Here is a 14,138-nt window from a genome sequence, read left to right on the forward strand (position 1 = left end):
TTCCATTGGTGTAGAACTTCAAACCTCAAACATTTACGAGTTCTTTACATTTAAATGGTTCTTCACACACACCTGTTCTGTGATTACATCATCATTAATATGCAGTTATTGGAAGATTCCTTGGCAAGAGTAATGGTTCTATATAGAACCATAAGAGCTCAAACAACCATTTCAATGCTAAAATGGTTCTCTGCCTGGTTAAAGTGTTCTTCTTATTGATAGACTTAGATAACCTCTTGTCTATGGTTCTTTAAAGAACCTTGTAAACTGGTTCCACTGTTGCTCTAAGTCAGAAGACCTGAGTTTCAGTCCTCTATAGAACCCTTTCTGCCACAAGTCAGGAACCACTGGTAGTTTTGTAGAGTTTGGAAGGAGACACACCCATTACGTTTACATTTATGGCATTTAGCTGACGCTCTTATCCAGAGCGACTTACATGGTTACTGGTATTACAGAGGAGGGCCAATGGAGTGTTAGGAGTCTTGCCCAAGGACTCTTATTGGTGTAGCGCAGCACAGTCACCCAGACCGGGAATCGAACCCCAGCCTCCCACATGGTGTGGCAGCTCAGTGGCAGGTAGTGGTGTTATCTGTTGCGCCACACCAACCACTTAACCACCCATCCTTTCAAAGGTTTATCAGGGAACCAAAAACGGTTCTTCTGTGACATGGAGCCACATCTTCACTCACATCAGTCAGCTTCATACACAGACGAGGGATCCGTATTTAATATGCCAACAGTTCTTTAATTTATCAGATTAAATTAATTAACTTACAAATAATCAAAATCAAACTTAATAAATAACATCTTTAAAAAAATCTTAAGAAATCTAGAAAACCTTGATCCCGTCTCGGACTCATGCTGAACCAGACTCTTAATAAATAACACTCTCCTACAGACGGCGCTGGATGATGATGAATAAATAACAGAAGAGTCACTAGTGAAGATCTACAGATGTAGAAGCAGCTGGATTTGAGCAGACCTTCAGCTTCTGCTGCTCAGACGCTCTGGACGTACGGCCGGACGCAAGTGCAGCCCACTGAGATGGTCTTATACTCCAGTCTGAAGTGGAAGTTCTTCTCGTCCACTTTGACCCTCCTGAGCACCAGGATCTGTTTCAGGATGGGTTTGGATTCAACATCCAGGATCTCCTCTCCGTTCATGTTCAGACAGCCGGTCAGCAGACACCTGGCGCTCGTGATGACGGGGGGGTAGAGGTCGGGATCCTCAGTGTGTCTGCAGAGAGAGGGAGTATTACTAATATTAGCATAAAAATAATGAACATTAGTATTATTATTATTATTCTTATTATTATTACTGAACATAAGTGTTTAAACTTAAAGCCTTAAACCAGCATCTTAGTACAATTTCATATTAAAAAGTTGGTTCTCCAAGGGTTCTTTTGTAGAACCATGATGGCTTAAATGGTTCTTTATCTCATTAAATGAAAAAAAAACAAAAAACATGTAGCCGTATATATAGCCGTTTATTTATATATATATATATATATATATATATATATATATATATATATATATATATATATATATATATAAATGGTTCCACTATTGTTATCAAGCAAAGAACCCCTTTGTGAAACTACCTAGAACCTTTGTTTTTAGTAGTACTATTACTTATTAATTGCAATACTATTAAATGCCATTAGTAATTAGCTACTAATAAGTACTACTTTTGTTTTATTAATGATTTACATTTATTTATTTATTAGTTTCCTATTTTTTATGTAGCCCTGAAAAAAAGCTTCTGTGGAGGTTGTCATGGTTCTATATAAGATGACATTCATAACACATGTTTTTAAGGTTGTATTTATGTTTAATTATTATTATTTAATTATTAACATCGCTGTTACAGTGAGTCAATTATAATATAATATTATAATCAATTCTAATAATATTCAGTGACATATTCACCAAAAAACAGTAAATTATAAACATGAAAATGAAAAATTCTACATTCTAAAGTGAGTTTAATCTAAATTTAAGTCTAAAAACCACTAAAATCATCAAATAAATTGTTGTTGATGTTTAAAACGTCGTTCATTCACTGCATCGTTTTGTTGAATGGTTGCAGAACGATTGTGATTTACAGACTCACAGTCCTTATCTTTAGAGGTCAGACAGCTGAGAGCTGGAGTTTCAGTCACTGGTCAGGATATCCGGTTAAAATTGCAAGTCTACACACACACACACGTCTCTACACACATCTCCACTAGTCACTATGTGTTCTCTGTGTGGTGTTTCCAGTGTCCAATGGTGGAAAATGGAATTCAGGGCTAGAAAGATTAAATCCGCTCCAGGATTTTGTTCCTACTGCATGGGCAGCTCTGATTTGGACTTGCTAGACCTGAATTTTGCTTCATACTAAGTTATTTAGGTGTTTTTATGAGTTATTATTAGTGCAGTGTAGTGGCTAACAACACCACATTCTCCCTGGCAGACTGGGGTTCAATTCCCTGGCTGGACAAGCACACCACTCTCCACCAATGAGAAGAGTTCTACTCTACATTCTACTGGACTTCATAGGGTTTTGCTGGATCTCCCCAACACTGACTGATCTCTGACCGTGTCTATGCAGTGATTTAACACTGACCACGACAATGATGATGATGATGGTGGTGGTGAAGGTGGTGGCACTTACATGTACTCCCATGGAGAGATGGAGTCGTTGTTGATTGGTCGGATGGAGGTGGACGAGGCCTTAATCTGCGGATCTAGAACCAGACAGTGTGAAGGTTCTTTATGGTGACCGCCGTTTTTCACTTTCGAAGGGGCCCCCTGGACCCCCAGTGTGGTCAGACCGATCACACACACCACCTGCATAAACACACACACATACACACTTAAGAACCTTTTTTATGTAGGTGAAAGAACCTCCACATGATGCCAAGATTTCGACTGTTATAGCTTTCTCCAAGAACACTTCTAGAAGCTCTATACCAGTTAAAGGTTCTTTTCTAGAACGTCTGTAGAATAATGTAAAGGTTCTATACCATTAAACATTTTTAGGAGAAAACAAATCTAGAACAATTAGAATGACATAAAGTTAACGGATTTTTCCAAGAATACTTCTAGAACCATGTCCAGGCTCTATTCCAGTTAAAGGTTCTCTTCTAGAACGTCTATAAAATAATAGCAATAAAACATTTTTAAGAAAAGAAAAAATGGTGTAAAGGTTTTATACAAGTTAAAGGATTTATCCAAGAACATGTCTAGAACAAGGTAAAGGTTTCTGAGGTTTTTCCTGGAACATTTATAGACCCATGTGAAGTTTGTATACCAGGTAAAGTTTCTTTTCTAGAACGTCTTCTAGAACAATGTAAAGGTTCTTTACTAATTAAAAAAAACTAGAACAATTAAAATGACATAAAGATTCTAAGGTTTTACCCTCAAGAACATTTCTAGAACAATGTAAATGTTCTAGGTAAAACCGTTTCCTAGAACATTCCTAGAACAATCTCTGTTCAATCTCCGTACATGTTAAGTATTTATTTCTTAGAACACAGTTAGAACAATGTAAAAGTTCTATGCCAAGTAAACCTTTTTTTTCTAGAACATTTCTAGAACAATGTAAAGTTTATACACAAGTAAAGGATGTTCTCCAAAACACTTCTAGAACAATGTGAATGTTCTATACCAATTCTAGAACATTCCTAAGGGTTCCATCAGATGCCACCAAATAAAGCTTTTCCTGCAAAGGTTCCTGAGAATGTAAAGCTTAAATACCATTTTTTCTAGAGCAGGGTTCTCTCCTCCAAAGCTCTATACCAGTTACAATTTTGTTTCCTAGAACATATCTAGAACCATATAGAGTTTCCAAACTAATGTTTTCCAGCCATTTTTAGAATGATTGAAATATTCTATACCAGTTTAAATGTTTTCCTAGAACATTCCCAAGCGTGTATACAGAACCTATGTAGTATGCCAACTACAGATGGAGCTATCTAGAATCAATTAAAGGTTCTAAACTTATTAAAGAATTTCCTTGATTTTAGATGAGACTTGTAGAACTTTCAGACTGAAGAGTAAATTTGGGTTCTAAAGTAACAGGAACACAGATCATCTCTGTCTTCAAAAAAACACATATTTACTCATAACTACAGACAAACAACATCAAAGGAAAGATCAGACACTGATCTAGATGAGAGAGAAACTAAAAAGTCCTAAGAAGTGTTTGATGTTTCTCACCGTCAGCAGAGCGATGTTCAGAGCGGACCTCATGGTTCCCAGCTGTCTTTCTGTCTGTCTGTCTGTCTGTCTGTGTATCTGTGTATCTGTGTATCTGTGTGGAGTTCCTTTGCTGGTTGTACTCTGCTGTTCTGTGTTTTATACCTGTGTGGAGATGTACTTCCTCTGATGATGCTCCCTTTGATGTATTGATCAAAAGCTAAAGGGGATGTGTCGTCATATTGATGAGTCTGCAGAATCAGCTGATTTGCTGGATCAGCTCTGTAGTTACGCTGCGGCCGCCGAGGTTTCGCTCGCATGCTAATTTCAGCGCTAGCTTCACGTTCCCAAACAAACATGGAAAACATCGCTCATTAGAACCGCCTTTAATCGTTAAGCTGTTTTTAATTCTGTTTCAGTGAAACTCTTCTGACATTACCTTTAAGAAAGTTCTTAGTTCTAGGGTTCTTCTCTAAGTTCTAGGGTTCTTCTCTATAAGCAATGGTTCTAGATTGAACCATGATAACCGAAGAAGGCTTAAATGGCTAAACATTTAACATTTAACATTGGTTCTATAATGGTTCTATAAAGCACCAGAACCGGTTCCACTATCATTAAGAGTTAACAAATCCCTATTTAGTGCTATGCAGAACCTTTTTTGCTGAGCATTGTTCTGTTAACTTTTTAGTAGTACCATTAGTTATTGGTACAACTAAATACAACTTTTATTAATTAATGAATTGATTGATTGATTAGCAATGTTATTGTTTATATTTCTATATTAATAGTTTCCAGATTCTATATATTGACAATGTCTCCAATGTACTAGATATTCAGCAGACCTGCAGAATGACAGAACCTCTAACAATTAAACACATCACAAACGGAATGTGGTTAATAGAACCAAAAAATGGGTTCTTTAAGGGTCCTTTAAATTAAGGGCAATGATTCTATATAGACCCATAACAACTCAAAGGACTATTGGCTGCAACCTAAAGTTAAACTTTAATATTTAAGTGGTTCTCTTTACCTCTCTCTCCTTTTAATTATGCTGTGATAATCAGACCTGCCGGAGTCGTCAGACACACTCTGATGCTGATGCTCAACATTCTCCGCCCTCCATAAAATTCCTCTCAGAACTAACTTTCTCTTTCTCTTTTTATCTTCTCCGAGTAAATGGCCACCCAGCCCGACCTGCTGGAAGATTGCCCGCTGAGATCCCCTCTACCTGCATCTAACCAGCTGCCACCTACCAGTCCGGCCCCCCACCCACCACCACCCATGGCTCTCCCGCCTGCCGCTGCTGCCTGTTTGGTGGCCGTGCTGAAACCTAGATGGACTCGTGGCTGTCTGACACTATTAATATCACCACTATTAACTTTCTGTTGTACCTGGTTTGGTAATTTTTATCATTAATGTTTAAAACAGTCTGGCCAGAGGAGGATGGGTCCCCCTTGTGAGCCTTGGTTCCTCCCAAGGTTTCTTCCTCCAGCTCTGAGGGAGTTTTTCCTTGCCACTGTCGCCGTTGGCTTGCTCACGGGGGTCTTTGACCCTTCATGTTATTTCTTCTTTCTTCTCTGTCTCTGTCCTTTATTAAGTAATAATTATGTAAAGTTGCTTTGTGATGACAACAGTTCTAAAAAGCTATACAAATAAATCTGACTTGACTTGACCTGGTTGAAGGGTTCTTCATAAACATGGAAAACCTATTGCAAATGGTTCTTTAAAGAACTACCTTAAAAAAGGTTCCACTTTGGTTATGAGTTCTAGATCAAAATCAAAATCAAATCCAGCCCACAGGGAGCCACACTCAGCAGCAGAGAAGGTGGTAACTTGCTCTTACAGCCTTCAATGCTGAGGCCGGGCAGCTGCAGCACTGTGTAGATTACAGGTGAATACATAGAGGGGGGTGGCCTGGGGGAGATGACTACACACTGGTGGTGAGTACAGGGGGAAAGGCACGCTCAGTCTGCAAACAGAGCTCATCAAGGGTTCTAATCTATACAGAGTCGGGACAACAGATGCCTAAATAGCTCTATGCCTCAGCAAGCTTTCTTTGAGTTGTCTTGGTTCTTTTTATCTGTAATTATCTGTACATCTGTAACAGGGATCTGTTAAGGGTGTGGCTGAAATTTCGAGTGTATGTGATTTCAAATCAAATCCTTGAATCCAATCCAAATGAATGTATGTCCATGACTGTATATATATATATATATATACAGTCATGCCCAAAAGTATTCATACCCCTGGCAAAGTTTGACTTAAATTTACTTTTATTTAACCAGAAGTTATATTTTTGCTTTGAAACGACACAGGCATCTCCCAGGAGATAACACGATGATGTACAAGAGGCATCATTGTGGGAAAAAGTATTTCTCAGCTTTTATACACATTTGAACAAAAAGTGGCATGTCCAAAATTATTCATACCCTTTGAAAACTGTCACAGTATATGGGAAAATCCAAAGTTCTATACCATTCCAAATAGTCCAAGCTGTTTTAAAGCATCCTAATTACCCTGATTCATTGGGAACAGCTGTTTTAATCAACTCAACAGGAGAAAAACAGCAGCTCTCTGCAGTTGGTTTGTGGACAGTCATGGCTAAGACAAAAGAGCTCACTAAGGACCTGCGGCTGTGCATTGTGGCCGCTCACAAGTCAGGAAAGGGCTATAAAGCCATATCAAAATGTTTTCAAGTTCCAGTGGCTACAGTGCAAAGTATTATTAAAAAATACAAGAAGTTCCGCACTGTGGAAAATCTGTGGTCGGAAGCCAAAAGTGACACCTGTGCTGGCCAGGAGAATAGTGAGAGAGGTGAAGAAAAATCCAAGGATCACCACCAAGGCCATCCTGGTGAATCTGGACTCTGCTGGTGGCGACATCTCAAGGCAGACAGTTCAACGGACACTGCACACTGCTGGGTTCCACGGACGCAGGCCAAGGAGGACACCACTTCTCCAGAAAAGGCACACAAAAGCCCGCTTGACCTTTGCAAATGCTCATCTGGACAAAGAAGAAGACTTCTGGTGTTCTGTTTTATGGTCAGATGAAACAAAAATTGAATTGTTTGGCCACAATGATGTGTGCACTATTTGGCGTAAAAAAGGAGAAGCCTTCAACCCTAAGAACACCATCCCCACTGTCAAACATGGTGGTGGGAACCTAATGTTTTGGGGGTGTTTTTCAGCCAATGGACCAGGGAACTTGATCGCAGTAAATGGCACCATGAAAAAAGAGCAATACATCAAGATTCTCAACAACAACATCAGGCAGTCTGCAGAGAAACTTGGCCTTGGGAACCAGTGGACATTTCAGCACGACAACGACCCAAAACACACAGCCAAAGTGGTGAAGAAATGGTTAGCAGACAAAAACATTAATGTTTTGCAGTGGCCCAGCCAGAGTCCTGACTTGAATCCAATTGAGAATCTGTGGAGGGAGCTAAAGATCAGGGTGATGGCAAGGAGACCCTCGAACCTCAAAGAGTTGGAGCTCATCACTAAAGATGAATGGGCAAAAAAACCAGTGGAGACATGCAAAAAGCTGGTCAGCAATTACAGGAAGCGTTTGATTGCTGTAATAGCCAATAAAGGCTTTTCTATTAATTATTGAGAAGGGTATGAATAATTTTGGACATGCCACTTTTTGTTCAAATGTGTATAAAAGCTGAGAAATATTTTTTCCCACAATGATGCCTCTTGTACATCATCGTGTTATCTCCTGGGAGATGCCTGTGTCATTTCCAGGCAAAAATATAATTTCTGGTTGAATAAAAGTAAATTTAAGTCAAACTTTGACAGGGGTATGAATACTTTCGGGCATGACTGTATATATATATATATATATATATATATATATATATATATATATATATATATATATATATATATATATATATATGCCCACGCCTGGGATTAGGCAGCATGGAGCCAATAGGGTCATCATGTTGATCTGCTCCAGAGATCTGCTCCTATTCTATTGGCAGTACTTCTTCTCTACAGGGACTAGACAAGCTGTGTGTGCATTTGCACATCTGTGTCAGCAATGGGTGCAACTTAAAGTAGCTGAATGCATTCATTAAAAGGGGTGTCCACAAACATTTGGACACATAGTGTAGATAAACCAATTTTCAGATGAACTGGCAAACCAAAATGTCTTGGCCATAATTCTGGTAACACTGATTTCTGTTATAGGCTAAGAGTGTTTTTGCTTCTCCTGTAAAGTTACTGTAAGATACGAGGTCCTGTTACCGTCAGTGACAGTACCCTGGTTTAGATGTGCTTTCCATGTGTTAGTTACTGTAACCATGACAGCCTCTGTGGTTCTGTTTAGTGGTCAGTTTGTTTGCAGCTTATAATTCACTGTCAGCTCAGCAGCTACTCTTCTGGAGGTCGGCAACAATCACACACCAATAAAAACAACAACAAGCCAACAAACAGCAGAAATTCAACTGAAAGAGTAAAAAGAAATGATGAGAGAAAAATACAGGGATACACAAACAAACAAACAAATAAACAAATATGGTGTTTTTAGACATAATAATTTTAGAAGCCTACATTTCCATAGTTATGCTGTGCTATAGTAACACAAACCTATGCCAGCCTTTATTATGGCCTTCATTAACCTTTATTGAAGTGTACTTGTAGAGTGCACTTAAAAAGGCTTAAGTGAAACAGCTATTTTTGTACTTATTAAACTTTAATTGTACAAAATAGAGGAAAAGCCTAACTTTGACTGTGTTAAGTGTTTTAAACTGTACTAAAATGGAGCTATGCTAAGTAAACTAAGATATCTGCTAAGATAGACTTACATACTACTATTTACTACTGTTACTGTTAACATACTACTGTTTATGTATTAAAATCCATATTTACATCCTGTTTACTTACAGTGAAATTAAAACACATTTAATAAGTATTACAGCTGTATCACTATTAACCACTGAGTGCATTAGAAACATGATAAAATAGATATTACATATATTTACATTAAAACACTCAATCCAGTTTCCAGTTCTGGATTCTGTTCTCGCTGGAGGTTAAGGGATCAGTTAATGTAACTGATTGGCCCCATGGCGTCTACGAAGCACCTACGAAGGACTACAAGGCCCAAATTTAAAGACCTCAGTCAGACTTGCTGCAGAGTGGGCATCCACACTCAGCAGCAGAAAAGGTGGTAACTTGCTCTTACAGCCTTCAATGCTGAGGCCGGGCAGCTGCAGCACTGTGTAGATTACAGGTGAACATAAAGGGGAAGGTGGCCTGGGGGGATGACTACACACTGGTAGTGAGTACAGGGGGAAAGGCACGCTCAGTCTGCAAATAGATGGTGTGAGGGGCCAATGGTAAAGTTGTGATTTTTACTCAAACAGGTATTATTCCACACATAACCCCCCCCACACACACCCCCCCGCCCACACACACACTGTATATCACTGACCAACACAGTGGACAGCGGACTCAGTTACTGGACTGGTGAGAAACATCAACATGAGTGAAATGATTGAATCCAGCATCAGAGCAGCTTCTGATTTTATGCCATTTTTAAGCTTGCAGTGGACAATCACTGTCTGTTAGCTAAAGACAAACAAATAAACTCAATTATTATAAGCTGATTCAACTCAAAGATCTACAAAATTATCACAAACATACATCTAAATCAAAACATTGGAGTAACATGTGGGATTTATCCACATTTTATCAATTTATTTGGGTTAAAACTGCCTTTAGGACTTAAGATTAGCACTAAAGATACTTAGGTGACATTTCAGGTGAGCTTTAAGTGAGTTACTGTTCCAAGAATGTACAAAAGTGTTATAAGTCTATAAGTGTATTAAATTCACTTAAATTAATGTAGCTCACATATATATACATATATTATAATTGTGATGAAAGCATTTGATGAAAGCACAATATGTGAAAGTAGATAAATCTGCTAGTATATTTACATAAACATACTGATTTGATACTGATAACAATAAAAATATGCATAATAGCTGGACCAGTGATATACCATACAAGTACACTGTATTTTTAGTTTTTGCCTCCATAGATAAAATAAACCATGCTGATATTTGAAATGCATCCTCATTCAGGTGTTCTGATTAAGTCATGCACTTTGAAGGTCACAACCATCAAAGCAACTCAGCAGGAACATCACCTTCACCACTTTCCTCCTTCACTGACTCTTGCATTGCTCATAATCAGAGGTGTTTAGAGTGGCGTAAAGCCATCCTCCAGTGAAGCCACACATACTTCAGTGAAAAAGACCACAATAAAAGCAAAGGTTCAACAGTTGAAGAATTAAAGCAGCAGCTCCGTTAAGGTCTGAGTAACATCTAGAGGCTTCAGTGGAGTTTCCCAGTTCACCCAGCATCTCTCAGCACAGGAGCTGCAGTGTGTTAGACTTAGTTAGTCTCAGTTCATCTCGGTTTGGATCTTCTCATTTGGTGTAAAATCAAACGCTGTAGGTCCAGAGTGAGAGGAGGGAGCTACGGTAGAGGAGCAGAACCATCAACTCAAACCCAGAAAAGAGAATCAGGAGATACATGACAATGATCTTTAGTCTGTAGTCTTGCCCTGATGTGTTTTTCACTGTAAGGGTTTCCTCCTTGCTCATATCCCATGGTCTCGTTCTGATGGTAGATGCTGGACTGTAACATCAGCAGTGATGAGCTCTACCTGCTACTGTGAGGAGATTTTGGGGTCTTCTTTACTCATCTTGAGGTTCTGCTGTTGGGCTGATCTTGCTGGGATGGTCTGATCTGGTCATGCTGGTCAGCTGTTCCTCTTGTAGATGATTTAGTGGACGGTGGAACAGTGTCTCTAACTGTTCTGAGATCTGTTGAAACCCCTTCCATCTACAGGCTCCTCTGCATCTCCACCCTTCTTTCTAAAGGCCTCAGAGAGCTCTCTGGATCTGGTCATGATGGTGATCTTCACCCCTCACTTCAACCATCAAGATCAGACCAGACTAAACGTCTGAGGTTTAAATCAGACTCCACACTTCTCCAGAATCATCCTCTCCAACCATGATCTGATCATCTGCAGCTGATCTTCTGCACCTGAGTCTAATTTAAGTTTTCTTGGGGTGTTCTAATTTATTCACATGAGTGTAGCACCACTTTATCGACTAAAGGCTGACTTAATGTCTTCTTTCTGAAAGCTAATGCTTAGAATTACAGAGCTATAAGGGGCAGAAAGCAGCTATTTAGCTTTTAATTTAGGATTTGTGTTTAATAAATATATTTAAACAAGTACATTTCAGGCCATTTTCACACATTGCCATTTTTGCTATGTAAGATATTCGCTGTTCATTTTTAAAGAGATGAAGTTGAATCAACACAAACACCCATAACAACAATCACGTGATGCAGGCACTGAAATACCCGTGTGTACACAGCTGCGTATCTTACAGTAACTCCTGTGAACCATCATCCCACACCCCTGTTTACGACGCTGTGCACCATTTCTTCAGTTAAGATTTCTGACCACAGCGAGTCAAACGAGTGAACCCTTTCCCATCGCACTGACAGGAGATCTGAATTCTAACAGCTTCATTCCTGAATGTGTAGCGTAGAACTCTCCCATACAGAAAGAATGCATATTCATAATGTCTTTATAACGTATAGTGGAAATATAGTATACTATAGTATAGTATAGTATTACATAGTACAGAATTTACAAATATTTTTTTAAATACAGATTTGGTGTATATGTAATTGGCTAATAATTATATATTTTAATTTATTTGTCTTTAAAAATATATTAGTTTTAGTTCTCTATTTAAAAAACAGGATGTGTGTGTATATATATATATATATAGTTTTTGTCATTTTTTAAAATTCAACTGCAAGTGTATCTAAACTTAACTTTCAGATATTCTGTGTATCTGTGCTTATGTGTATTTTTAAATGTTTTATTTTGTTGAATTTTATTTTTAAATATATAAAGTGTATAGGAAATATCTTCTGAAATACATTTAATGTGTGAAAGTTTCTGACTCATATCTGTAGTTAAATTTGTTTTTTTAAAACAAAGATCAGACTGTATCCCATATTCATCCAGAATAAAGCTAAAAATGATCTGTCTGTCTGTCTGCCTGTCTGTCTATCTATCTGTCTATCTATCTATCTATCTATCTATCTATCTATCTATCTATATATATATGCCTGTCTGTCTGTCTGTCTGCCTGCCTGCCTGCCTGTCTGTCTATGTCTGTCTGTCTGCCTGTCTGTCTATCTATCTGTCTATCTATCTATCTATCTATCTATCTATCTATCTATATATATATGCCTGTCTGTCTGTCTGTCTGCCTGCCTGCCTGCCTGTCTGTCTATGTCTGTCTGTCTGCCTGTCTGTCTATCTATCTGTCTATCTATCTATCTATCTATCTATCTATCTATCTATCTATATATAGATGCCTGTCTGTCTGCCTGCCTACCTGTCTGTCTGTCTATGTCTGTCTGTCTGCCTGTCTGTCTATCTATCTGTCTATCTATCTATCTATCTATCTATCTATCTGACTGTCTGTCTGTCTGTCTGTCCATGTCGATGCTATGAATGTGAATGTGAACCACTGCTAGTACTAATAACCTTCATTAATGCTGTGCTCTTTTTTGTAGCTGTGAATTCTGATTTTAAGAACCTTCGACCTGTGAAAAACATCTGGATGCTTCATTCATTCATTCTGCTGATGCTGAAAATCAGATTTGATCTGAACGTCTGAACAGCTGGATTGTGGATGGTGACATGAAAGGAGATCCTGAAGGTGATGTGAGCTGGTTTGCAGGTTTAGTTGATGTTATTTGAATTATGTGAGATCATTGGGGCAGTTAATCAATATCATATTCTCCAATTTTAGTTTTGCTGAAATATCATTTTTGTGATAGACAATGGGGAATATAAATAAGTGATCAATAGCATCACTGTTTTAAATATGTATCAGAAATACACTTTTCTATTACTCCAGATAATAACTCTGCTTGTCTTGTGGTATATATATTGACATATAAAGAGTTCAGAACAGTATGGTGATTACTGGTTACCTAGGCTGTGTCCCAATTGCGTACTACTTAGTAATACTAACTACTTTATGAGTATGTAGTATGTAGAATAGAATAAAAGAGTATACTGAAATATCCACAATCTGTTTTTGAGTGTGGTTATGATGGACACTACTATCCCACAATGCAATGTAGCCATGCACATCTGTAAAAATGAGAAAAAAATGGTGCACACCGATGTGATGCAGTGATCTATTTTGGGATAGTAACTCTTCATCACTTCATCACTAGTATCCTGCCAAACCCGCACTATTAAGATGAGTGTATTAGCGTATTAGTGTGTAGTAGGCAATTGGGACACAGCCCTAGTTTTATATAGACATCGATCAGCCATAATATTAAAACCACTGACTGGTTCCAGTGGCTCCTGTAATCAGGTGGATCTATCACTCAGTGAGTGAACAGTCAGCTCTTGAAGGTCTTGAAGGTCTTGAAGGTGATGAAGGTGATGAAGCAGGAAAAATAAACAAGCGTAAGAATCTGAGACACTTTGACAAGAACCAGACAAATGTTCTAGATAACGACTGGGTCAGAACATCTCCAGAACATCAGGCAGGTCTTGTGGGGTGTTTCTCCCGGTATGCAGTGGACTGTACCTACCAAAAGTGCTCCAAGAAAGGACAACCTATGAACCCAGTGACAGGGTCTCAAGGCTCACTGATGCTCATGGAGGTCCCGCCCACCTCACAACTTACGGGACTTGCTGGATCTGCTGCTAATGTTAGTCTTGATGCCAGAGATGACAGCAGGACACCTTCAGAGTCCACCTGTGGAGTCCATGACGTGACCAGTCAGAGCTTTTTGAAGGTCAACTCAATATTAGGCAGGGGGTTTTAATGTTTCGGCCGGTTAGTTGAATTAAATCCCCTTAAACCTCCCTCGGTGCACTC

General features: G+C 38.7%; 1 protein-coding gene across 1 annotated transcript; it reads right to left on the bottom strand.

Annotated features, from left to right (window-relative positions):
* Positions 1–998: 998 nt before the first annotated feature.
* il17a/f1 (interleukin 17a/f1) lies at positions 999–4,238 on the bottom strand. Its single transcript, XM_072690191.1, has 3 exons — positions 4,206–4,238; positions 2,659–2,834; positions 999–1,236 (listed from the first exon to the last, which is right to left on the bottom strand). Exons 1-3 carry the CDS (start codon positions 4,236–4,238, stop codon positions 999–1,001), a joined length of 447 nt encoding a protein of 148 aa, XP_072546292.1.
* Positions 4,239–14,138: the final 9,900 nt, after the last annotated feature.

The sequence above is a fragment of the Salminus brasiliensis genome, chromosome 10 (genome assembly GCF_030463535.1).
Source record: "Salminus brasiliensis chromosome 10, fSalBra1.hap2, whole genome shotgun sequence".
In the NCBI taxonomy this organism is placed as follows: domain Eukaryota; kingdom Metazoa; phylum Chordata; class Actinopteri; order Characiformes; family Bryconidae; genus Salminus; species Salminus brasiliensis.

Excerpts from the sequence above, each read along its gene's own strand:
- il17a/f1 (XM_072690191.1), bottom strand. The coding sequence starts at position 4,238 with ATGAGGTCCGCTCTGAACATCGCTCTGCTGACG. Across the intron at positions 2,835-4,205 it reads TGAACATCGCTCTGCTGACG|GTGGTGTGTGTGATCGGTCT; the intron begins GTGAGAAACATC and ends GTGTTTATGCAG. Across the intron at positions 1,237-2,658 it reads ATCTCTCCATGGGAGTACAT|ACACACTGAGGATCCCGACC; the intron begins GTAAGTGCCACC and ends CTCTCTCTGCAG.